Source organism: Ornithorhynchus anatinus, chromosome 12 (genome assembly GCF_004115215.2).
Source record: "Ornithorhynchus anatinus isolate Pmale09 chromosome 12, mOrnAna1.pri.v4, whole genome shotgun sequence".
Taxonomy (NCBI): Eukaryota; Metazoa; Chordata; class Mammalia; order Monotremata; family Ornithorhynchidae; genus Ornithorhynchus; species Ornithorhynchus anatinus.
The window spans coordinates 24,964,239-24,990,070 of record NC_041739.1 but is presented as its reverse complement, the minus strand read 5'-3'; the positions used below and the strand labels follow the sequence as shown (position 1 = coordinate 24,990,070).

The following is a 25,832-nucleotide window of genomic DNA, read 5'->3' as shown; positions in this document are numbered from 1 at the left end:
ACTGAGCCACGCTGCTTCTCAGCCACACTGCTCCTCAAACACAATACACACATGCTTTCACCAAACTCAGAAGTGCAGATTCAGGCATAACACCTCTGCCTGTGCCCATAGGAAACAGTTGGATTAAGTCGAAGCCATATTTGGAACTCGGAGTTCCAGCTCAGAGAGGACAGAAGACGGGGCAGTGGTGAGGCCTCACTCAGTCTCCATTTCTCCACTTACTCATCAGGGATTCCCTAGGGGCATAGGTAGTTTCTAACACCCGGGGAATAGACAATATTATCGCTCTTCTAGCCATGTGGAGGTGGACGGGAAAATACGGAGATAAATTCTAAAAAGGGGAGCTGTTGGATAGGGCAGCCATCCGTTTATGGGTTGGAGTGGGGCCCCAGTGGCTCAACGCCACTTAGGGTGGACCTGAGGGAAAATGATACATATACTTGGGGTCCAGGGTTCTCTGACCACATGTGTATGTTCCTTTAGTCTGAAACCAGGTCATCTAGACTGTCAGCTCACTGTGGACAAGGAATGCATCTACCAACTCTGTTATGTTGTACTCTCCCAAACTCTAGTGCAGTTCTGCACACCGTAAGCACTTAATAAATACCATTTATTGATTGATCGAGGGAGGAAGGGTTTACTTTCTGATGGTCTTTCTGGACCAATCAGGGAAGCTTCTGGGAACTGCTGTGCCCTCGCCCATTGCATGTTCTGTGCCACATTTCCTTCCCTGCGTTTGGTTTGCACTATGCTCGTTAATGGCTCTAAACACGTTTAAAGGTCATGGGACAGGAAGGCCAGGCAGAGCTGACCCGGTACTCTTCCAGAGGATAAATTCACACCCCTAGATGTGGTCCAGAGAACGTCCTTTTCAGTGACACCCGGCTACCTTACAGACCCCATCTCACTCATCTCCCTTCCCCACTGAAATTGAGGGAGCTCCCAGACTCAGTCCAAGCCCACCCAGATTTTTTTTTAAAATGATATCTGTTAAACATTTATTATGTGCCAGGCACCTTCATTAGTGCTGGAGTAAATACAGGCATTGTAGTGGAAAGAGCATGGGCCTGGGAGTCAGAGGATCTGGGTTCTAATTCCGGCTCTGCAACTTGTCTGCTGTGTGACCCTAGGTAAGTCATTGAACCTCTCTGTGTCTCACTTACATCAACTATAAAATGGGAATTAAAACTATGAGCTCCACTGGGACATGGACTGTGTCCAATCGATTAGGATGTATCTTCCCCAGCACTTAGTACAACGTCTGGCACATTGGAAGTGCTGAAGAAAAACCATTAAACAAAAAAAAAAAGACAAACCCTACTAAGGTTGGACACGGCTCATAACTGTAGGCTGGGAATGTTTCTACCAACTCTGTTATATTGGTATATTATACATGTAATAGCTCAATAAATATGATGGATTAATCACCATTTTATAAATGAAGTAATTGAGGCACAAAAAGGTTGAGTGACTTGCCCGAGGTCACACAGCAGACAAATGGCAGTGCCAGGATTAGAACCTAGGTTCTTTGATTCCCAGCCCAGGTCTCTTTCCACTAGGCCACACTGCTTTTTCTGGCCCAGATGGCCTGTAGGAGTTTGGAACAAGTGAGTTGAGCTGTGCATGCTCTTCGTTGCATTTTCATTCTAGTATCAGCAAGATGCTAGATAAAATAGTTGATAGGAGCTGTTAGGTAGAATAATAACAGTCGTGACATTTTTCTCTTTGCATTTGTATGTTTGTGTTGCAGGTGGTATTTTTGGTGGTGAGTAAAGCTGTCGTGGTAAAATCAAGTCCTAGAAAAGAAAAGAAAGTTTTAAATTATTTTCCTACCTACACATAATGAGGCATTTTCTGGGAAACTATAACTTGATGAGACAGCTTCAATAATCTCTGTCCCAGTTCCCTTGCTCTTCATTTTAAGATGGCTAACAAACCAGTCTTTCCATATTTCTTGAGGGTTAATTGTTTTTTCCAGTTTATTAACCAAAAGGTTCTTTTTCTTTTTCTTAAATAACTTACAGAGGCCCAAAAAGGAAGGAATGCATTGTATCTGGTTCTTTGGATAAGTGAATAAGATTTGGGGTATTTCATAGATGCTTTTCTCAATCCAATTGCTTTTTCACAGTTGGGTGAACTCTGAACTTTGGGGGAATTTAAAAAGTTCTTGAAAAGAACTATAAGAATGATTTCTCTACTGCCAGTGTCCTGATGCCTTGCTATTTCATAAATGTGGTTGTGAATATGAGGGTGTGTGTATTTAATTTTTAAATGTGCTGTTAGATTTCTGGAGTAAACGTAATTCTGCCTAAAGCCATATAAAACCCCAAATCACCAACTGAAAGAAAGTTTGGGGCTTAGATATGTATGACAAGCTTAAATTTGCTATTTTAATATACTGATCATCTCCAATAATGAATCCTGATTAAGCCATAGGCAGCGAGGTCTAGTGGATAAAGCACAGGCCTGCGAGTCAGAAGGACCTGCGTTCTAATCCTACCTCTGCCACTTGTCTGCTGTGTGACCTTGGACAAGTCACATAACGTCTCTGTACCTCAGTTACCTCATCTGTACAATGGGGATTAAGACTGTGAGCCCTATGTGGGACATGAACTGCATCCAACCTGTGCTTAGTACAGTGCCTGACACACAGTAAGCACTCAATGAATACCTGAAAAAACCCACATTAAAACACATCCAACTTATTTTCTCTTCTTGTCAGTGTAAGTGCAACTCATGAATCTTCTTGGAAGAATCCTTTCGATCCAGTGGCATCGGAACAGAAAGCTTTTTACTACTTGCGTATGTTCCCAAGCACATTTAGTTCAGTGATCTGTGCTCAGTGGATTTAAGCGTAGTTGATGCTGTTACTGGTAGGAGTCCGCTCTTCTTATTTTCTCTCAACTTCTGTTTCAATTTAAAGTGAATTTTTCCTAAGGCAACTAACTGAATGATAGTTAAAATTTGAATGTCATTTGTCTATAATTTAGCATTCTCCCCTGGAAGCCAGAAGGCCGTGTGACCTGGCTGTCACTAAACTTTTATAAACCGGTTTCCAGTGCAGGAATTACTTTCGTGCTACAATTAGAAAGAGGGAAGATCAGTGAAGCTAAGAAAAGGAGCCTGACCTCGTGGCTGCAAATAAATCTGGCAGGAAGCTCCTGGCTCAGAGCCCCACAAGTCACTCGAAATGGCCTTTTTCGCTTAACCATTCTCAGGGTGTGTCGGATTCCCATGCTAGTCTGTTGAATAAATTCATGTACCAAAACTTGTGCTCCAACTCCCATATCACTTATCACACCCCCTTCTTCTATAGAAGAGGAATAAAAGGCCAGCTCCTGAGAGATTCTCTTTCTTCCTTTTTCCGTATGAGTTTCAGACCAGGACAGACCTGACCAGAAGAAATTCTTGGGATGAATATGAAGTCTTCCGCATAGGGAGAGGGAGGCAAGCGAAATGCACTTTCCAATTCACTAAGATCTTTTCGTCTTGAGATAAAAGAAAGTTGTTCTTTAAGTGACAAGACTTTTACTATTTTCAACGTTCTGGTCGATCGATCAATCAGTGGTATTTACTGAGCGCTCACTGTATACAGAGCGCTGCACTAAATACCTGGTTTACGTTAACTTTGATTACTTTTGTTAACGTAGGCAATGGATCAGTTGTAAATATCCGATGAAATGACTCCTGATGTGACGGCATGTAATTGAACCCTCTCGTAATGGTGCTTCATCTCCACGGGACCCACAGAGCTTTTTGGTCTGATCCCTCCACCCTAGTATGATGTGGGCTGGAGCGCCTAGTCGACCTCGTCTCATCTTCTGCCTCAAACAGGAAAAGTGTAGTCTGAGCTGTGTTCACTTTCTCTGAATGTCCCTCTAGCTTTGTGTGCATCAGCCTTTCCCCTTACTTGTTTTGTGTGTGTGTGTGTGTATCTGTCTGGCCACTTCCCCAGTGCAGTATGTGTTTGCCTCATTTTTTTTTTTCACCCAGCCTCACTGTGTTTCCTCCCCTCCACCCCCTCCCCCCTCCACCTTCTGAATCAATATATCAATCAGTGATATTTTGGGAGCAGCTTGTGCAGAGCACTGTACCAAGCATTTGGGAAAGTACAGTACAACACTTGATAGACACATTCCCTCCCTGCCACAAGGAACTTACAGTCTAGAGGGGGACACTGACATTAACATAAGTTGTGGATATTTACTTAAGAGCTGTGGGTGAGGTGCATGTCAAGTGTTTCCAGGATACAGATCCAAAAGCTTAAGACACCTCGGGGAGAAGGGGAACTGAGGGCTTGGTCAGGGAAGGCCTCTTGGAGAAAATGTGATTTACTAAGATTTTGAAGATGGGGAAAGTGGTGGTTTGTCATATATGAAAGGGGAGGGAGACCTAGGTAGAGGTAGATGTGAAAAAACCCACATTAAAACACATCCAACTTATTTTCTCTTCTTGTCAGTGTAAGTGCAACTCATGAATCTTCTTGGAAGAATCCTTTCGATCCAGTGGCATCGGAACAGAAAGCTTTTCACTACTTGCGTATGTTCCCAAGCACATTTAGTTAGTGATCTGTGCTCAGGTTGTCATTGGCGAGATAGATGAGATTGAAGTACAGTGAGTAGGTTGCTGTTAGAGGAGCCAAGTGTGTGCTCTGGTTTGTAGTAGGAAATCAGCGAAGGGCGGTGGGGTGGAGGAGGTCGGTGAACTGAATGAGTGCTTTAAAACGAATGGGTAAAGTACTTCTGTTTGATTTGGAGGTGGGTGAGCAATCACTGGAGGTTCTTAGGTAGTGGGGAGATGTGTACTGAATTTTTTTTTTTTAAGAAAAATGATCCGGGCAGCAGAACGAAGTATAGACTGGAGCGGGGAGAGGCTGGGCGGTCAGCAAGGAGGCTGATGCAGTAAGCAAGGAGCCTTGTCCCAACTTTAAAAGGTCCCAGTACCACATTCAACATGTTAAATTAAATAATTCGTACCCAGTTCTGTTACTAATTGTCTTGGAAGCAAAGGAAAAAGTAATGTGTGTAAAACTATTACAATATTAGCTTTCACTAATGTCAATATTTAAGTGTGGCAGGTAATTTTTTTTTTCTCTTCTAGGAAGACCACAATTCAACTTGAACCGAAGCTTCACAAATTTATACCTTTCAAGTAAAATGAACGTGGCAATGCTGCTCCAATTTCCTCATCAACGTTTTCTTAGAGGCCTTTCGCAAACATCCTTTCAGAGCTCCTACTTCATCTCTCATTCAAGTACTCGTACCGCATCAGGATTCTCGTATGGTCGACCATTTAATTCTCTTCAACACTATTGTACAAAGTGGATGCTGCCATCAGAGGATTTTAAGAGAAAGCTATGTGTTCAGACAACCTTAAAGCAAGACACAGAGGGACTTTCTGACAAAGAAAGAAGATTTGTAGATAAACTTTACACTGGTTTAATCCAAGGGCAAAGAGCCTGCTTAGCAGAGGCCATTACTCTCATAGAATCAGCTCACAGCAGGAAAAAAGAGATAGCCCAAGTACTTCTTCAGAAGGTATTATCTTACCACAGAGAGCAAGAGCAATTAAATAGAGGAAAACCGCTAGCATTTAGAGTGGGTCAGTCTTTTTTTTTTTTGTCTGTCCAGAAAATATTTTGAATTTTCTGTTGCTAAATTTTCTCTTCCATTATTAAGTCCTTTCTTGTACAGATTTGGCTAATATACTGTGCTTGATCTCTCAGGAATTCCAGGCTAATAGGAAATTCCTTTTCTTGAATACATATCTAGTCTTAAAGCATTCTATTTGCGTTTTCAGAGAGTAATGAAGGATTTCTTCTGAGAAATTCAGTTTTGTCCAGAGAGACTCAAGTCATTGTTAATTGCCCCTGTTAGTGAAGATCTGCATAGGAAGAAGAATTAAGTCTGCATTTTTTTTTTAATATGTGCCAGGCACTGTACTAAGCGCTGGGATAGATACAAGCTAATCAGGTTGAACACATTCATGTTCCACACCGGCCTCACAGTCCCTATTTTACAGATGAGATACCTGAGGCACAGAGAAGTGAAGTGACTTGCCTAAGGTCACACAGCAGATAAGTTGCAGGGCTGGGATTAGAACTCGGGTCCTTCTCACTCCCAGGTCCGTGCTCTATCCACTAGGCCACTCTGCTTTATTCCAGAGTGGGTTTTTTTGTTTGTTTCTCTATCTCAGACAAAGGAAATAAAATCTTCGCACAGAAATCCACTGTTCACCCCATAGACCAGGATAGCTTTCCTTAGATTCTCTCCCTACATTGTCGGGGCAGTTCTCTAAGAATACTTTTAAAAGGATCCAAAGAACACTATCTTATTTTGCTATCAGTTCATAATAAACCTGTGAAGCTCCTCTTAGTGGAAATTGACTTGTTTTAGAAAAAACGCAAAATATATGTTTTTAAGCAGTTTAGATATCTCTTGCCAGATGGAGGGACTAGAACTAATCAAATTGTATTTTAGAGTAAATAAATAGAATGGTAAATCTTTGAGGATTCTGGTTGCAAATAAATTAGAGTAAACTCTAGATTTAAGATGTACCCACTATGTTGGAGATTTTTAGGTTAAACAGTCAATCAATGGTATTTGAGTGCTTACTGTGTGTAGAGCTCTGTACTAAGTGTTTGGCGAGTACAGTGCAATAAAATTAGCAGTTAAAATATAATCCATAGTATATAGATTGTATACTAGAAGAATGAAATGTTATACCTTTAGAAATAATTTGTTTCCTGCCCAAAAAAATGTTCACTAGTCCACAATTTCCACCAATTCACCTACCCCCAACTAATTTGTTGCATTTCTTTTGAGAAGCACTGTAGCCTAATGGAAAGAGTACAGCCCTGGGGGCCAGGGGACCAGGATTCTGCTTCTGCCTCTGCCTTTGTATGCTGTTTGACCCTAGACAAGTGACTTAACTTCTCTGTGCCTCAGTTACCTCATCTGTAAAATGGGGATTAAGACTGTGAGGCCTATGTAGGGCAGGAACTGTGTCCAACCCTATTTGCTTGTGTCTACCCCAGCATTTAGTAGAGTGCCTGGGGCATACTAAGCTCTTAAATACCATAACTTTTTTTTTTGCAAATAATGAGCACATGCAGAACCCCCAAGTTAAAATAAATATATTATTTTAAAGGTAGGGAAAATAATAAGATATCTCAAATTCCTCCTGGGAGAGGGAATACATTTAAGGAACCAAATCACCCCAAAATGTTTGGAGCCAAGTCTAAACTGGATAGTAAGCAAATCTTAATTTCCATCTAGTGTTGTTACTGTTAACAGTCCACCCTCCCCTCCAAGATCTTAGAAAGCAAACGGAGGTGTGTGTGTGGTGGGGAGTACAATTAGTTACTTCAGAACTAGTTTCAGCAACTAAGCTAAAAAGGCACATATTAGTCACATCCTTTTAACTTGTTAAAGAATATTCAGCATGGTTTAGGGGATAGAGCCGCCTGGGCCTGGGAGTCGGAAAAATCTGGGTTCTAATCCCGGCTCTGCCACTTGCTTGCTGAGTGACCTTGAGCAAGCCATTTCACCTCTCTGTGCCTCAGTTACCTCATCTGAAAAATGATTATGACTATGAACCCCACGTGGGACAGGGACTGTGTCCAACCTGATTAGCTTGTATCTATCCCATTACTTAGAATGGTGCTTGGAACACAGTAAGCACTTAACAAATACCATATTATTATTATTATTGTCACTATTCACCTGTATCCAATATGGCAGATGTTTGAAATTTTCAAGCTTTTTCGTTCAGTTATGGTAAATAACATCCAAGTCCCACCCAGAAGCTGCAGGACTTGGAGTGTGGAAGTTCAGACCAGGAGGAGCTTGGAGGGATCCTCCCTAAAATGCACTGGGCAAGAAATCATGGCTTGCCTTGATTGCAGCTCGGCACTTCGGAGGGGACGACTGGGTGAAAAAAACTGGTCCCCAGGGGATAAGAGCTATTGAACCTTCTTGAACCTCACTGCTTGGCCAGAAATGTGGCCCATACGGGCCAACCCATCTATAATCTAAATTTTTTCCAGAGCAGAGAAAATTTCTACCCACCTTGGGAAAATGAATACCCATTGTTTCCAGGATTCCTTTATAGGAAAATCTCTCTTCCGGGTGGCATAAGCCTAAACTCACATTTCAGGGGGGTTAAAGAAGTAGTTACTTTTCTGACAAAGATCAGGTATTATCTTTAAAAGATACAGAATCCTTTAGAGAAGCAGCGTGGCGCAGTGAAAAGAGCACGGGCTTTGGAGTCAGGGGTCATGAGTTCGAATCCCAGCTCTGCCACTTGTCAGCTGTGTGACTGTGGGCAAGTCACTTAACTTCTCTGTGCCTCAGTTCCCTCATCTGTAAAATGGGGATTAAGACTGTGAGCCCCACGTGGGACAACCTGATTCCCCTGTGTCTACCCCCGCGCTTAGAACAGTGCTCTGCACATAGTAAGCGTTTAACAAATACCAACATTATTATTATTATTAATTTCTCCCTGTCTGACTTAGAGTTGTGGTGTTTTTTATTGCTTGTGAGAGAAGACAAAATTTGCAAACCTTGGGTAAAAAAAAATTTACTAAATAAACATAAAATAAAATGTATCTTTTTGCATAATGGAGTTTGCATTAGAAATGTTTTCCTTCATTTGTAGTTATCAGTAAAGAAGTATTTTTTTGCTGGATTAAAGTGCGATTGTTAGAATTGGATCCGGGGCATATGGCTGCCTTAATGAGCAAAAAACAAAGGATAGTTTAATATTAGATCAAATAGATGGCATTACGTTGCTAAGGAGCCAATTTAAATTATTCAGTTAGAGGATTTCTTTCTATTTTAGGATTGTCTGGGCCCCCTGGAGCTGGAAAGTCCACATTTATAGAATGTTTTGGGAAAATGCTTACTGAGCAAGGACATAAAGTGGCTGTGCTGGCCGTCGACCCTTCCTCTTGCACAAGTGGTGGTGAGTATGTCTAATAAAAAATGTGTGACTTTCTGGCCCTTCTGGTGAGTGTACAGAACATATTACCCTTATGTTCGTTGTTGAACATCTAAGACTACTGTGGGTCTAGCTGGATTAGACGTGATCCCAGCTCAGACCAAGAATGAGAGGACCTACTACAAACCAAAAAAAAATAAAGGTTTTAAAAAAATGCAAGATAAAGACCCCTTTTCTTGAATTTATGTGCTTGAGGCAAAGCTGGTTGAACACATCTTCTAATTAACTTAGATTGGTATGTGGTATGGTTCACTATTTCTTGGCTTCTTTTACATTTGTTTTGTTTTGGAGAACCATGGATTTCAGTTTACATTTTATGTGAGAGGCAACCTCATGCTGTTGCCGCTTAAGGTTCAGGTGTCTGAAGTATGTGAGCTTATACAGGGAGAGAACTTGGGAAAGGAGAAGGTAATTGTTAAGGAAGGTTTCATAGAAATGAGGCTTGGGCAGATCATTGAATGAAGAGAGATCATTTGGCAAATGCACTTGAAAAGGATGGCAAGAAAGGAGAGGACGGGCTTTAGGTTTCTCACGTGGTTTTGTTTTTTCTTTTTACATAAGAGATCTTGTCGATGGAATGAACCTGGGGACTCGGAACTGAGATTGTGCAGGCCCAAGGCTTAGTCCTGGGTCTTCACAAATGGCCCCTTTCTTCCTGCTTTCCTTCTCCCTGAACAAATACCAAGGAAACTGTATTCGTCATCCTCAAATAGCGCCGTATTTCTAAGAGGATGTAAAGATCCAAGTCTTCCTTTCTGAGTTGCAAATATCACCACTTTAAAATGAAACTCCAGCTTTTGAGTGGAGTTTCACAAAGTACTCTCCCTGGAAATCGACTGTTTGATATTCAGGTAATTGTGACCGTCTTTTTAAAGTAGCTTTTCTCTTGTAGGTTCACTTTTGGGGGATAAAACACGGATGACTGAGTTATCGAGAGACATGAATGCTTATATCAGACCATCACCTACCAGTGGGACTTTAGGGGGTGTGACAAGGACCACAAATGAAGCTATTCTGTTGTGTGAAGGAGGAGGATACAACATTCTTCTTATTGAGACTGTAGGTATGAGTGTTTTTCTTCTGTTTTATAGAGCCAAGAGTTAGAGTTTAACTCCCACACCATTATAATCAACTTCTTTCATTGAGGAGCGAGGCCTATTTTCCAGTAGCTGCTGTTAAGATGAGCTTTGACTAGCCCATTTGAACATATTATCGCTTTTGAACTTCTTCAGGTGTGGGGCAGTCAGAATTTGCTGTTGCGGACATGGTTGACATGTTTGTTTTATTACTACCACCAGCAGGAGGAGATGAACTGCAGGTAAACTTTCTCCCATATATTTTCCTTTGAAATGATTTTTTTTAACAACATTATTTAAGCACTTACCGTATGCCAGACACTGTACTAAGTGCTGGGGTAGATACAAGCTAATCAAGTTGGACTCAATCCAGGTCCTTCGTGGGGCTCAGAGTCTTAATCCCCATTTTACAGATGAGGTAACTGAGGCACAGAGAGTTAATGGCGTGCCCAAGGTCACACAAGAGACAAATGGTGGAGTTGGGGTTAGAACCCAGGTCCTTCTGACATCCGGGCCTGTTCTATTCACTAGGCCACGTTGCTTCTCAAGATGCTAAAGATGAGACCCCAAATTTCAAGTTTTTATTATGGTGACTATACACCATTGATATGGCAGAAGCGAACAAGCAGAGAAGCATTGACCCTTGTGGGAAAGATAGCATTTTATTGTCTTTGTCACTGTCACTAGTTGTTAGTGATTTTGCAGAGACACTGTTTCCACCAGTCAGTGGAGTTAAATGAGCTTGGGTTCTACTTCAGATATTTGTCGTTTAGAGGAGTGAGATTTGAGCAAACTCATTACTGGCTCTGCTCATCTTGAATGAACTGTGAATGTGCCCAGTGGTGAGTTTGTCCGTTGCTCACTATTGTGACCACTAAGTAGAGTGGAGAGTACCCCTGAAGGCTGTGTAATTTCAACGCTTGAAGACATGACACGCGCTTGTCTTTGAACAAGTCACTTAACGTATCACTCATTTTCTTCACGGGTCATTTGGGAATGCGGTATCATGATCGGTTTTAATCTACAAGTGGGTTTGAGGGTCGTTTGTTTCTGTTACAGTATATTTGGTTCAATAATTTGTTTTATTTAGCAGCCCTGAATGTATCTGGAAAACCATAGGATTATAACTATGTTTTTGGAGTCAGTTTATCCGAAAACTGATACCGTGTGAGGCTGTTTCATTCCAGAGTGAAGCTTCGCCATCACTCCCCTTCTCCAAACTTTTCAGTGGCTTCCTGTGCTCACATAAAATGCAAATTTCTAATATTGAAGGTTCTCCACTACTAATATACCTTTTAGTGTTTATCTCCCCCAGTTAGATTGTAAGCTGCTTGAGGGAAGGGACTGTCCTTTCCCGAGCACTTAAATACAGTGCTCTGAACAGAGTAAGTGCTCAATAAATGCTGTTGATTTGGATTTTTTAAATCCCTTACCCCTTTACCATGATAGGACAATTTGCATCTCTCTCCCCAATAAGATTGCAAGGCACTCAAAGGTTCTGATACTGTATCTTTTATTTCTGTTGTACTTTCCCAAGTGTTTATACAGTTCTGCACAAAATAAGGACTAAGTATATAATTTTGTAGTGGAACTAATCAGTGTTGCTCTTTCTTGGAAACCATCAGCCATTTGAGTTTACCTAAAGTTATGAAAGCAGATGTCTGAAAATATGAAATTGTTTCTTATTTGAATTTTCATAATATCTCTTGGTGTCAAGATTTTCTGAGAATTCAGAATAGTTTATTTTTGATAGTTTCAGTATCGGCATGTGGGAAGAGAAACGGACTGTGGGTCAGGAGATTAGCTCTACCTTTGGCCTGCTATCACCTTGAGTGAATCACTTCACTACCCACTTAGGTCCTCAGTTTCATCATCTGCAAAATGGGGATAAAAATACCTGCCCTCCCCCCCAGAACGTAGGTCCCGTGTGGGGCAGGGATGGTGTCCACTCTGATTCCCTAACATCTATCAGTGCTTGGCACATAGTAGGTGCTTAATAAATACCATCATAATTATTACTAACCACTTGGATTTGAATTGAATTTGAGCTTTTCTTATAAAAACACTCAATAGCCACCACATGTATTAGTGATTTACTTTTTTCCTGGGTAATCACCATAATATGTTAGTTGGCAGGCCTTTAAGCTTATTATGTGACAGTATGAATGGACTTAACTGAATGTTGTTGCTTTCTGATGCTTTGTGCTCCAATTCTAAGTGTATTTTAAAATGGTAATTGCAAAAATCAAAGCTATCACAGCTGAACTCCACATATTAAGCAAATCATGTCAAAAACTGTTATCCCTTGCATCCAAAACTTGAGGCCTGGAACGCAGATAAGCTAATGAAGTGAATTACCTTATGCAAGCAGTATTGGTTATTTAACCTTTGCTCACACTTTTAATAGGTCACTTTCTCTTTTCAGTTTCTTCATTTTTACTTTGTTCATCCAGGGTATCAAGCGGGGTATAATCGAGATGGCAGATCTAGTCGTCGTAACTAAAGCTGATGGGGATTTGATTGTGCCAGCTCGAAGGATACAAACAGAGTATGTGAGTGCCCTGAAATTACTCCGCAAGCGCTCCAAGGTCTGGAGCCCGAAGGTGAGCGTGATTCCATTGTAGTGAATTAGGCAAGTAGCTTGAAAAGATCTAAGTCCTAACAGTGACACATGATTTTTTAAAATGGTATTTGTTAAGTACTTACTATGTGCCAGGCACTGTACTAAATGCTGGGGTAGATACAAGCTAATCAGGTTGGACATAGTCCCCGCCCCAAATGGGGCTCCCAGTTTTAATCCCCATTTTACGGTATGAGGTAACTGAGGCACAGAGAAGTGAAGTGACTTACCCATGGTCACACAGCAGACAAGTGGGAGAGCTGGGATTAGAACCAATCCTCGCCTGAACTCAGTCTACTAGGCCACGCTGCTTCTTGTATGAGCAATCCTGTGGTTTCTGGGTGAAGATAGGATTTTTTAAATGTGACTAAGCTAGTGCCTTTATTAAGATTTTTAAATGAAATCACTAGGCTTACTGTATATCAAAGCGCAGGGCTTCCGAAAATGAATCTCAGTGGATTAGATTTCCCCATGTTTGGTTTTGGTCACGTTCACAGGTGGCAAATCTAGTGTGACTGTAATGAACCTCCACGATTACAGACCAATTAGTGTTTCAAATTTCTGGATTGAGGTGAAAATGCAAGAGGAAAGGCTTGTAATATGATTCTTCCATTTTCTTCATGGTATAACTGTTTTCTTCATGGTTTTCTTCACAGTATAACTTTGGTTGGTTGGGGGGGGGAGTAAAGGAATATAAATTTTTTAGAACCAATGACCTCTTTCATGAGGGGGGATTTTTGTGATCAGGAATGTGTCCACACCCCTGTCGTATCGAACTCTCTCAAGCACTTAGTTCAGGGTGCTGTGCACAGTCAGTGCTCAATAAATATCATTGACTTGAAAAACTAAACAACCAGAATTACAAAAAATAGAGAATGAGGTCAGTGTATAAATTAGCATTGACTTAAACTGTACATCATTATTATGTAAACTCCTAGGCAGGGAGTAAGTCTGCCAACTCTGTTAGACTGTACTCTCCCTAGTGCTTAGTACAGTATTTTGCACACAGTAAGCACTCAATAAAAATGATTGATTATTTCTGACATTTATAATAATAATGTTGGTATTTGTTAAGCGCTTGCTATGTGCAGAGCACTGTTCTAAGCGCTGGGGGAGATACAGGATAATCAGGTTGTCCCACGTGGGGCTCACAGTCTTCATCCCCATTTTACAGATGAGGTCACTGAGGCACAGAGAAGTTAAGTGACTTGCCCACAGTCACACAGCTGACAAGTGGATACCTTTGCTAAGCATTGTACTATGCCCTGGAGAGTAGTAGGGGGTATTTCATCAGACGTGGTCCCTGGCCCACAGGGGACTGAGAGTCTAAACGTTGTGGGGGAGGTCAATCCCACTAGGAAAGAAATGACCAGACGAGTTTAGTAAAAGCAACCACAGTTCAATAATAGTAGGGAAGCAGCGTGGCTCAGTGGAAAGAGCACGGGCTTGGGAGTCAGAGGTCGTGATTTCGAATCCCGGCTCTGCCACTTGTCAGCTGTGTGACTGTGGGCAAGTCACTTCACTTCTGTGCCTCAGTTACCTCATCTGTAAAATGGGGATTAAGACTGTGAGCCTCATGTGGGACAACCTGAATACCCTGTATATCCCAGCGCTTAGAACAGTGCTCTGCACATAGTAAGCGCTTAATAAATACCAACATTATTATTATTAGTAAGAAAAACAACAGCAAGTTACTTCTTGGAGGGACTTGTCCTCAGGATCATCCCAACCCAAGCAGTCCCAAGTTCTCCAGTATCCTGCCAGGAGGAAGGGAAGCTCTGGGCTGACGGCTTCTTGTGGGAGCACATTTCTCCCCAGTGATGGCTGGTGAGGAGGTGCCTCTGCCTTGGGCACTGCCATTTGAACCCTGGAGCTTGAAAAGTGGATACCTTGGGGCCAACATGAATGCTGCCAGCTTCTGCCCACCCTGAGCCCTGTGTGTTCCTGCAGGATGCGTTCAATTAATGTTCATTTATTACCTGCCATCATATATTTTCCAACTACTTTTAAATCCTCAAAATTATCACAAACCCACAGAATCTATACATACCGCCACGGGATGATGGTCTGACTTCATTTTATATCGTACTGTGTCCTACTTCTCCGTTTTCCCCAGTCTAAAGGAGCATGTTTTTGCCTTGTAAAAAAGTACACTGAGAATTTCCCAAGAAACTTAGATTCCCATTAAATCCTAACCAAAATAATTAAGAAATGCAAAATGTATTATTTGTTATTCAGTTCCTTTTAATTCTGCTTCTTTAAATCTAGCCTGATTTGTTTGGGACAGAATGTTGATGCCAGTTTTTATGGCTGGTTAAAATCGTTGTCTCTCTGATTTAGTTTTACTCCATTGATCATGATCTAGTGGATGTAGCACTGGACTGGAAGTTGGGATCTAAATTCATTTCTTGGCCCTGGCAGAAATTTACTGAGTAATCTCTGACAAGTCAAGTTGACCTACATGTGCTGCTTTTTCCATAACTGTAAAATGAGCCTTATATATATTTGCCACTTCTCATAAATCTGGAAAAATTAATGAGAAAAGACCTTAAAGTGCTCAGAGCCCCTTGGACAAGCGTGAATTATTATGAACATTTTAAATGAGTCTGTTCTTCCAACTGCAATAGGTAATGCGCATCTCAGCCAAAACTGGAGAGGGCATCACTGAGATTTGGGAGAAGATGAGAGAATTCCAGGACCTCCTGCTTGCCAGTGGGGAGCTGATTGCCAAACGGCAGAAGCAGCAGAAAGTTTGGATGTGGAATCTAATCCAGGAAAGTGTGCTAGAACATTTCCGGAGTCGTCCCACCGTGAGAGACCAGATTCCTCTTCTGGAAGAAAAAGTCCTCTGTGGGGCCCTGTCTCCCGGACTAGCTGCTGACTTATTATTGAAAGCTTTTAAAAGCAGAGAGTAATGTGATTTATTTTGACAGTATTCCTCTGTGTTTGCACAAGGTATTTTAATATTAAAAAAACGCAACATATCTGAAGTTTCAGCAGTTCACTTTTCTCACCAATACCATTTCTGAAGAATGTTTGGTGTCCTGAGGAGGCCAAAGTGGCAAGGCCAGGTAAATTGCAAAGAGCAGAGGTTAAGGCACAAGCAAACTATTTTTTTTACTTCCCACTTTGCTACTCCAACTCCCTGGCTGGTCTCCTCTCTACCCACCTGGAGGCATTGCAGAAGCCGGGATACGGTCTGTCCTCCACCAGGAACAGAGAGCTGAAAGGGAGAAAAGTGGCAAAACGATTCGGAAGAACATCTTTAGATATCTTTCCTCTTGCTCCAGTGATAAATGCGGTCATCAACAGTGGACCCATTTTTCAAGCTTTATTTAAAGACTCAGACCACTACACAGTGGACTTCAAAGGGCTTAAAAAACCATGAATGACATTTCATGAACACCGAGTTCTTTTGGAAATTTCTGAAATCCTTATGGATGCTGGCGAATTAATAAACAGCAGAAAATTAAAAGCTTCCTTTCACGGCAGGTTGACTGCAGCTCACCTGCCCAGTCCGAGGGAAGACCAGTATCAGATGAGTGTAAGTGGGAGAGAAAGATGGAAGATGCGATTCAGAAGTTCTGTATGTGCTAGTGCTTCGGTAGGAGTAAGGGTTATAAATTAGCATACAAGGTGGTTAACTTCTGAAGTTCCAGGATGGGCACCAAAATAGTTGACTCAGTGTTTCCGGAGCCGAGTGTCCAGTTGTGCTTACTTTTTGTCTCTTTCACAATATGTTAACATCTTATTAACATCTCCAGTAAGAGGCTGAATAGTCTGGGAGAGGGGATGAAGCAGTCATTTAATTTTGCACTTATTGGTTGTTCTAGTGAGAGGGTTTTTTTTTGCTGGAGGAAGTTGAAACGTGGCTAAGATGAGGCTTCGGTATTTTCTTTTTTTGCAGATTTCAGTTATCTATATCTGTGCCATCCATATTATGAATGATTGGAGTTGATTGTACCTGACCGTTAGATTAGATTGGGTGTTCATGAGTTCTAATCCCGCCTCCACCATTTGTCAGCTGTGTAACTTTGGGCAAGTCACTTAACTTCTCTGTGCCCGTTAGCTCTTCTGCAAAATGGAGATTAAGAGTGTGAGCCCACGTGGGACAACCTGATCACCTTGTATCTACCCCAGAGCTTACAACAGTGCTTGGCACATAGTAAGCTCTTAAATGCCATCATCATCATTAGTGGTTATATGCTAGGCAGCCCCGTTCTGGGTTCACACTGAGGGAGAGACAGCAATATCTTTGATATTCTCCCAGATGGTAAAAAGCTGTCCTCGGGATGAATTGCTCAGCCAAATGACATGGGGCCATAAAAGGGGCCCTACTACATTTTCGTGGGCACCATATGCAAGAGAGCCTCTTTCTAAGACTCAGATGTTTTCTCACCGTTATTGGCTTCGTCTTCAGGCACAAAGGACAACTATATATAAGTCGTAAACTGTGAGCCCCATGTGGGGCAGAGTCTGTGTCCAACCAGATTAGCTTGTATCTACCCCAGCACTAGAACAGAGCTTTGCACATAGTAAGCAAGTAAAAATGCCATAATAAAAATGCTAAGTATCTGCATGACAACTGAGATTGTAAATAACCCTTGAAGCTTAATTAATCTTCAAAGTTGTAGTGGAGAAAATTAGCAAGTATTTGGTCCAGATTAGAGCTCACTATTTTTTTCATTTTCAAGAACAAATCAAAATTTCCAACCCAGCCTCTATTTTTTCTCCATTTGTTTATTAATTTTCAATTACTTTGCATTAAACTATGAGACCGGTTCTTAGATTCTGTTTTAACACTTCCTTTAGTTGTAAGAATACTGTGATTGTGCTACCCAGGCCATTTATTGTCCAACAATACCCAGCCTACACTGTGAGATAGAAACCCGTATCAAAAGGGCAATATATCCTTTGAAAACTGAGCCTCTGGGACTAACATGACATTGATCTTCAGAACAAACTGAAAATCTGTAAAACAGTTGTGTCCACTTTTCTGTTATTTGGCTGTAAAACCTGGATCTCCCGTAGATATTCCATTCAACTTCTTGAGCAAGTAGTACCTTAGTATCATCTGCATGCATTTCTCCACCACAAAAGATAGTTAAAGATCACAAGCAATGTTGTCCTGAAGCACAATCAGTCACCCAGCATCAAAACACTTGTTGCGCCACAATTTGACTGAACTGATGCTTAAGAAGAATGGATAACAGCAAAATACCCCAAGCAACTGTTGGAAACAATGGAGATAGAAGAAAAAAAGGAAAAGTGGAGCATAATTTCAAACACTACTAAATAGTGGTGAACTACTGGGATATTTCAGCTGCAAGTATGATGGGGAATGGGGAGCCTATCTTAGAAACCTTGAAAAGAACAACACATGAAGAAGCAAAATGGAAAACATTTCCAGGCAGTGCAGGATATTAATGATGGTATTTGTTAAGCGCTTACTATGTGCCGGGCACTGTACTAAACGCTGGGGTGGATGCAAGAAAACAGGGTTGGACACAGTCCCTGTCCCACAAGGGGCTCACAATATCAATCCCCATTTTACAGATAAGGTAACTGAGACACAGAGAAGTTAAGTGACTTGCCCAAGGCCACACAGCAGACAAGTGGCGGAGCCGGAAAGAGTAATGCAAATGAAAACTTTGTGTTTAAGGAATTGTACGTGGCCTGGATCACGGGCCTGGGAGTCAGAAGGACCTGCGTTTTCATCCTGGGTCTGCCATTTATCTCCTATGTGACCTTTGGCAAGTCAATTAACTTCTCTGTGCCTCAGTTATCTCATTTGTAAAATGGGGATTGGGACGGTGAGCCCTGTATGGGATGTGGAATGCGTCCAACCAGGTTAGCGTATATTTACCCCCACTTTACTGAGTGCCTACTCCAATGCCTACCACATCGTAGATGCTTAACAAATATAAAACAAAATACAAATTGTTCAGCCATGCAATTGCCTGTTCAGCCACACCCACTCCCAAAGAAGCGGTCATCATCTTCAAACCCAAAGGAAACTTACAAATAGTAGATGTTACACATTAAGCTGCTTAAGCATGAAACTTTCAGTAAGTTGACATCCAGGAGCATGAAACTACAATTCTTTTATAATGTTCTGTTGTTGTTTTTCACAATGCTTTTGGGAGAGAATGCTGTTTAGGAAATTAGAGAATGTACTAATAATGTGCATCTACTTGGATAGAACGTGGTGTGCTGTCAGAAAAAAAAAAGTGCAAGTGGGTGACATCCATCAGGTCTATGTACTGTAATGTGAGTTATCAACATGGGGCTCAACCAGAAAGAAACCCCCAAGGTATAGGAGAAGTGAGTAAATGTTTTCCCTATTGATATCAGAAATTCCACATTCCAAGTCCCTGGCAATATTAAGATCCACTTGGAAAATGGCTAAAAAATTGACATAGTCATAGTACTTACTTTCTGGATTGTTTTATACCAATATTAGTAGTTCTTTCCTAGAGTTTTAAGGAACTGTGGTTCATCGATCATAGGTCATCGAAGCCATTCTCCAGCCCCTGAGGGAACCACATCCAAATCATCCTGGGCAGATGAATGTCTTCTGTTTTTAAAGATCTCTACATGAGGAGATTCAGAGGCCTGTTTATCATACTGTTGAAGTAGTAACCTGTCAACATTAAAAACAATACCCAAAAGGGTTAATCTTTAAGCCTCAGAACTAGCCGTTAAAAGATTTTTTTATTTTGGAAATGCATGTTGAAGTGGTTGTGTTTCAGGTGGAAAAAATTACCTAGAAGACATTCTGCCCTTTCGTGCATTTCTTTATAAAACCTAACCTGACGTATTGAATTGTCTGTTGCTTTAGCCTACAGCGTTATCTGCCTCCATTCATTTCATAAAGTCTGAAGACATGGGTTGGACAAATTTATCTTTGCGAAACAGTAATCAAATAACATTCACTTAACTTTTCCTTTTCCAGAAGGGCATTTTGGTTGGGTGATTATTATAATCCACGGACATTGCATTTTCTTCTACTTGAAGCAGGTACTTATATTGTTAATGATTACGGTGACGCCGCCTCTTCTTCTGAAGTGTGGGGAATTTCTATGCTAACCACAGCTGCACTGTTGAAAATTGTCCATCTTTTACCATTTCTGGGTCAAGATATGTTTGACAACATATCTGGCAAAAAAACTTGTTGTTTAAAGGAAAGTAATTTCAGAATAAGCACCTCAGTCCAATTTGATTTTATCCAGTTTAGACAATGCTTTTACTTTGGAAACCGTACTCTAAGTCAGGGTGGCCTAAGGCAAGAGCGGAAATGGCGTGATTTATTTAGTCAGTAATGTTTGAGCATCTACTCTGTGCTAAGCTCTGCTGAATGTGGAATGAGGATTATGTTTGATTTGATTTTTTTGTATCTGCCCCAGAATTTGGTGCGGTGCTTGGCACATAGTAAGTGCCAAACAAATATTTCCACCATAATAATTATTATTCAGTGCTTGGTTGAGTACATTAGAGTTAGTAGTCAAGATGACCTTAAGGAGTTTAGTCTACTTCAGTCTAGTTCACTGTTTAGAGTACTTGCCACTTAGAGCTCAATAAATATCGTTAATTTCACTGAGTCCCATATCTTAGGTAAATCACATAACCTACACATGTTTGTTTCCCCATTTTTTTTTAAATGAAGGTTCCATTTATACTTGATATCCTTTAATAAAAAGCTTGTTTTAGCTATTTGGGATATAATCCTAGCAGCCAAAATTGTAAGATGTTATGTAAAAGGAAAGAGAAACAAGAATCTAGAATGAAATTCTACTTCAGTTTCTGTGAAGGAATAATCTCATTGCAATGCCATTTCTTTTCCAGTAGTTAAGTGGATAGCTACCTCTGCTTGTGGGAAATATTTTATGTAATGAAATTTTGCAGCCCCATTAAAAAATTCACCTCAGATATTGAAATTCATAAAAATGTAAATAATCTTTTCCTCATTGTCATAAGGATAAGGGCAGCCAAATCAGTTATCTAAAAATAGTTTGCTAAATGAGGATCATGATTTTAACTTTTATTGAAATCGCTTGCCTAATGGGTGATTTTTGTTAGACCCAATTTAGCATTTCTTGGGCAGAAGGTTTGCAGGGCTGTTTTAATCATATGTAAGTTTAATGGAACATGAGCTGTGTTGAGAGATTGCCACTTATTCTTGTGTTCCATCACCTTATAACTTTCCTCGACTCCCTACTTTCCCAATCGGTAACCAGTTTATTAGTAAAACTATGGTAACCAGTTTATTAGTAAAGCTATATATTGACTGCTGACTTCCCTCAAATTGAGTTTTAGCCTATTCCTAAATGATGAGCAACAAAAATGCTGCCTTGTTGTAAACCTCTTTATGAAAAGAACGGAAACCCGGCGGAAGTTCAGGGTAACAAGAAAATTTGGCTAGGGTAATTCTTTGCAAATTTCTATTTCTTGTTTGGGTCTTAAAATATGAACCAACATCATTTCTTTACTTCTTAGTAGCATGAAGTATCCCAGGCAGGTAGAAGACTCTATAGAGGGCAGCCTCTTCTAACAACTTTGTGGTGTGGGTGTGCATGGCTATGACTGCAAAAGAAATAATTACTGTATGGGACACTGAAGTGAAGCTAATTTCAAGTAAGGAGGAAAGAAAATACTAAAGAATCTTTGAAGTTCAACCTTGAGCAATGCAGCACTGCTGTTGTCGGCCGCTGGGAAATGACAGCAGCTGTCAGATCACCTAACATGAAGCGCAGGGATGGCGTAACTCTTTTTGAGCCCAAATGCCCTGCTGCCTATCAGATGAAAAGGCAGTAATGCTACCATCAACATTCCTGACACGGCAGTTAAAATATCTGATGAAAGGTGACCGGATTTGGGGAATCACAAAATAGGACTAGGGCAAGGCCTTGAAGACCGCAAAGATAAAGTGCCGAGCCGCGGAGAGATGTCGAAGTAGGGAAGGAGAAATCGGGGGAAGGAAGAGGGGACCCAGAAGGGAGGGATATGAAGGATAGATGAGAATGTGGTATCGTGCTAAAGATGTGGGGTGTGGGGGATGGACCAATGGACAGGAGCCTCACACCCAAACATAAACATGTGGACACAAACGGGTAATCAGACACAAAGGCGCCCCTGCTCTTCCTCTTTAGTGGTGGCAAGAACAGACATCACTTCAACTGATTGCCTCCGCCACTCCCTACTGACTAAAGTGAGGCCCCACCGTAGGCCTGATGTTCTCCAACCAGGATGGTCCTGCCCAAATAGGGGCTTTTTGAGTCTAGGTTACGGGGTACTTACTAAAGAAAAGGCAGGTGGTCATATACTGGTCTTCTTCACATACATTCATGCGTAAACTGAAAGGAGCAAAATTTAAATAATAGGAAGGAAGCCTTTTTGAAGGACATTCCTCAAATTATTTTTTTTCTTATAGACCTTAGTCTTCCTCTTGGAGTCTCTCCTCTCTTACAACCTTGATTCCTTGAGTCCGGATGCCAGTGGGCCTCCCACCAATCAATCGTTAGTATTTATTTAGCACCTATTCATTCATTCATTCAATAGTATTTATTGAGGAGAGCACCGTAATAAACTCTTGGAAAAGAACAGTAGAATTAGTAGACTCGATCGCCACCTTCAAGGAATTTACAATCTAGTTGGGGAGGCAGACATTAAAATAAATTACAGGTAGGAGCAATAGCGTAAAAAGTGCTACATGGAAGATATTGGGGAGATCAGGGGAAACAATGATATGTTACTTCCTTATCAGAAAGTTTATTTGCATTCACTTCCAAAAGGAATTTTCTTGGGCAAAGATGGTAATTAAATTTCCAAGTCTTTGCAATCATTCTCCAGCGATGGAAAACTTGAATTCCCAAATCGGAATGTGCTATGTAGGATCTGGAGGGAGGCTCCAAACCAGAATTAGCTGGGGGTTCCTCTAGTCAACTGAAGAACAATTTAAAGTGAAACGCCAAGAGTAAGAACAAGTGTGATGTATCTACTTGAACTCCAGGGATTCTGGCAGGTCAAACTGTAGCAAAATTTAAACTAATTGCCCTGCTTATTTTCTCCCTTTCTTCCTTTCCAACTTATACAACGTGCAGCGTGTCAGTACCTAGAACAAGAGTTCAATGTGAAATACCGTTTTAATCCTGGTTTCTATGAGTAGATTTAAACTCCAGTTCTGTTCAGAAATTATGAATAACTGGATCTGAGAAAAAGGAGAGATCTGTAACAAGGTTATCTAAAAGGAGATTGTCCTCTATCAAAATCAAATTCCTATATTTGTGTTTCTGAAAGTTAACAAAGTTACCATTTGCATTTCCATTACACTGTATCTAGATCTCTGTGGGAAAGTCAGGAGGCTGAGTCACAGGCTAGTCTATTGTTGACATCACAGGCAGGTCTTGTTTTCATGTCTGAGACAATAATGACACCAGGAAATAGATGGAGCAAATATTGGTTGGCCTTTTCTCCTCTCCTCCCCAGCTTCATACTAACATCTTCTGGATTCTCTAAGCCATCTACTATATGCCTCAGAAGCATTTTTATTTAATACTTTGCCATGTTTGTGCAATTACACAAAACCAAAAGTCCAGGAGGTGGTAACATACCAATCTCCTCCCAGTTAAGTCCTCTTGCATTAGAATTAGTGAGTTCTTTTAGCAACTGACATCGATAACTCAAAAGTGCATGCTGGGAGGAGGCTGGAAGCTTGGTGGTCATGTTTGATTACTTCTTGCCACCAGAAATTAATTTGTAACCATGCAGAGGACCTGAAAAGTCAATGCTTTGAATGTTCCTTCTGGAAGTATGTCCCACTATTACTTTTTGACACCGGAAGTGCTTCTGCCTTTTAGTCCGCTTACAACTCAAGAATTTCACAGGATCAGACTTGAGGCCGGGGCATCTTGGAAACGGGAAACTCGATGGTCAGACAGCTGTCTAACAACATACAGGGCTGCATACTGGAGAAACTCTTTGGATGATCCTACCTACTTCAAACCTTCCTGTAAAACAAGACTACACAACCCTCAACTGCCTAAGTAAGACTTCTTCGTAATTGCTGGTGCCTCTGGTACTCTTTATTACAGAACAGGCCTAGACTTCTCATGACCTAAGTATTGAGGGAGAGGTTTAAGTAGGAAACAAAGGAGAAGCCTGCAGCAGAACAGTGAGATTGTAATTGAAGAAGCGGAGTGACTTTTTTCTCTGCAGTCTAGACATTAAAATATCTGAGTCACTGGCCATATCACGTTAATATGTTCTTCATTGCACCAAGGACTTAAAGGTTTGTCCACAGTTACTCCTAGACCATTGTGGGTAGTCTACTGGCCACATAATTGTGGGAACATTTGGGAATACTTCAAGTCAATCCATCAATTAATGGTATTTATTGAGCACTTTCTGTGAGCAGAGCACTACGGAAAGCACAGTACAGCAATTGGAAGAAGCGATCCCTGTCCACAGGAAGCTTATAATCTACAGAGGGAGACGTATTTAATTTGATTAGGGTGGGGAAATAATAGAGCATAAGAATATATACATGAATATTGTGCAGCTGGATTGAATATCAAAGTGCTTAAGGGGTGCACAGACAAGTTCATAGTTGAAGCAGACATGAGGACGGATGGGGGAGATAAAGGGCTTAGTCTGGGAAGGCCTCTTGGAAAAGATGTGATTTTAGGAGGGTTTTGAAGCGGGGAAAGTGGTGGACTGTCGGAAATGAACGAGGCGGGAGTTTCAGGGCCAAGGGAGGATATGGGCAAGGGGTGGGTGTTGAGTTAGATGAGAGGAGGTATAGAGAATAGATTGGTGTTACATGAGTGGAGTGTTCAGGTTGGGTTTGTCCTTGGAGGTGAATGAAGCTAGGTAGGAGAGAGAGGGTTTTTAGGAATACTGATTACAAAAACTCCAGTATGCATGTTTACTCACTCTCCGAAGTCTGCTGGAGCAAATAACTCCCTTTCTCCCCCATGTGATTAATAAAGTCAAAAATCTCATCAGGGATGGAAAGAAGTATGTCTCAGTCACCCTTAAAATAAAGTAAATGACAGCAGTGGTTAAATAATGAAGGCCTTTTGAATTGCTTCTCTAATCAGAATGTGATCATCACGTGAATCATTCTAACCGAGGGTTCTGGTGACATCATAACCACAAGAGAACATAAGTTTGTGAGACTTATCTGTATCTGGAAACTAAGAGTTGGAAATGTTCTCTAACACTGCTGCAGATTGTCCTGCAGTGTTCAAAGAAATAAGCAAGAGAGGTCAATTCAAAACGCAAATCATGCTTCGTTTTCAGCCCCTAATAATTTTCTGAAATTGCTTTGGAGATGAAATTTTCTTTGCCAATCTGTAGACCAAAAACAAGTATGCCTGAACAAAGCTGGAAGGGTGAGAATTGTTTGAAGGTGTAAAAGAAAGTACACTTTCGTACCAGCAGTCCACTATGTTTTTTGAGGGCAGAACAATTTGCCCCTCTGGGAGTGGGAGTGGGATGTGACTCTCCGGGATTATTTTGTGTAATTAAATTTATTTAGCAGAGAGTTCCCCTGGGTGGTGGATCCCATGCAGGGGGGAGTTCCCCAACTGCTTAAAGAGGCAGCATGGACTAGTGGAAAGAGCACAAGCCTGGGAGTTAGAGGAACTGGGTTCTAATCCTGACTCTGCCACTTGCATGCTCTGTGTCCTTGGGCAAGTCACTCTGCCTCAGGTTTCTCTTCTGTAAAGTGAGGATTCGGTACCTGTTCTCGCTCCAACTTAGACGGTGAGCCCTATGTGGGATAGGGACTGTGTCCAACCTGATTGTTGTTTCTACCCTAGTGCTTAGTACAGTGAATGGCACAAAGCACTTAACAAGTCACGATTACTATGGCCACCCCTGCTATCCTTTTTCCTTTCCTTTACAGCTACTTCCTTGCCTCCCCCCTCATAGCAACTTCTCACTATTACCGTTCCCTTCCCTCTTAGCCTCTTTTTTTTCTGGTCGGAACAACTGAAACATCACTATTCCAAGGATGGAGATTCTTCCACACTTGTGGAGAGATGCAGTGGGGTCCAAGAGTGGCTGGAGGCTCACGGGAGCCCATAGGAGGGAGATTTCAGGGTGAAAATGAGTGAACTATTGTTCTGAAGAGA

General features: G+C 41.3%; 2 protein-coding genes and 1 long non-coding RNA gene across 12 annotated transcripts in view; 2 read left to right on the top strand and 1 right to left on the bottom strand.

Moving 5' to 3' along the window:
• Window positions 1–15,680, top strand: part of MMAA (metabolism of cobalamin associated A) — a 28,180-nt gene extending 12,500 nt beyond the window's left edge. For 2 of the 3 annotated variants that reach the window (XM_029076796.1, XM_001510967.5), the window contains exons 2-7: window positions 5,101–5,601; window positions 8,842–8,964; window positions 9,893–10,063; window positions 10,233–10,318; window positions 12,530–12,679; window positions 15,324–15,680. In XM_029076796.1, the coding sequence (XP_028932629.1) occupies window positions 5,157–5,601; window positions 8,842–8,964; window positions 9,893–10,063; window positions 10,233–10,318; window positions 12,530–12,679; window positions 15,324–15,611 (1,263 nt within the window). In that variant the 5' untranslated portion in view covers window positions 5,101–5,156 and the 3' untranslated portion in view covers window positions 15,612–15,680. Of the gene's footprint in view, window positions 1–5,100; window positions 5,602–8,841; window positions 8,965–9,892; window positions 10,064–10,232; window positions 10,319–12,529; window positions 12,680–15,323 lie in introns of those variants that run through there. The other variant, XM_029076798.1, reaches the window with a different exon arrangement.
• A 380-nt stretch (window positions 15,681–16,060) lies between these two features.
• Window positions 16,061–24,778, bottom strand: LOC114815549. 2 transcript variants are annotated; one of them, XR_003763341.2, is made up of 4 exons: window positions 24,628–24,778; window positions 19,132–19,339; window positions 17,760–17,926; window positions 16,061–16,476 (listed from the first exon to the last, which is right to left on the bottom strand). It is a non-coding gene; the product is annotated as an uncharacterized LOC114815549 (long non-coding RNA). The 2 variants fall into 2 exon arrangements; XR_003763340.2 differs by lacking the exon at window positions 16,061–16,476 and having other exon boundaries at window positions 17,427–17,926.
• C12H4orf51 (chromosome 12 C4orf51 homolog) overlaps window positions 23,131–25,832 on the top strand; it is a 33,142-nt gene continuing 30,440 nt past the window's right edge. For 2 of the 7 annotated variants that reach the window (XM_029076801.2, XM_029076802.2), the window contains exon 1: window positions 23,136–23,738. In XM_029076801.2, the coding sequence (XP_028932634.1) occupies window positions 23,506–23,738 (233 nt within the window). In that variant the 5' untranslated portion in view covers window positions 23,136–23,505. Of the gene's footprint in view, window positions 23,739–24,867; window positions 25,089–25,832 lie in introns of those variants that run through there. The other 5 variants (XR_003763339.2, XM_029076803.2, XM_029076799.2 and 2 more) reach the window with 4 other exon arrangements.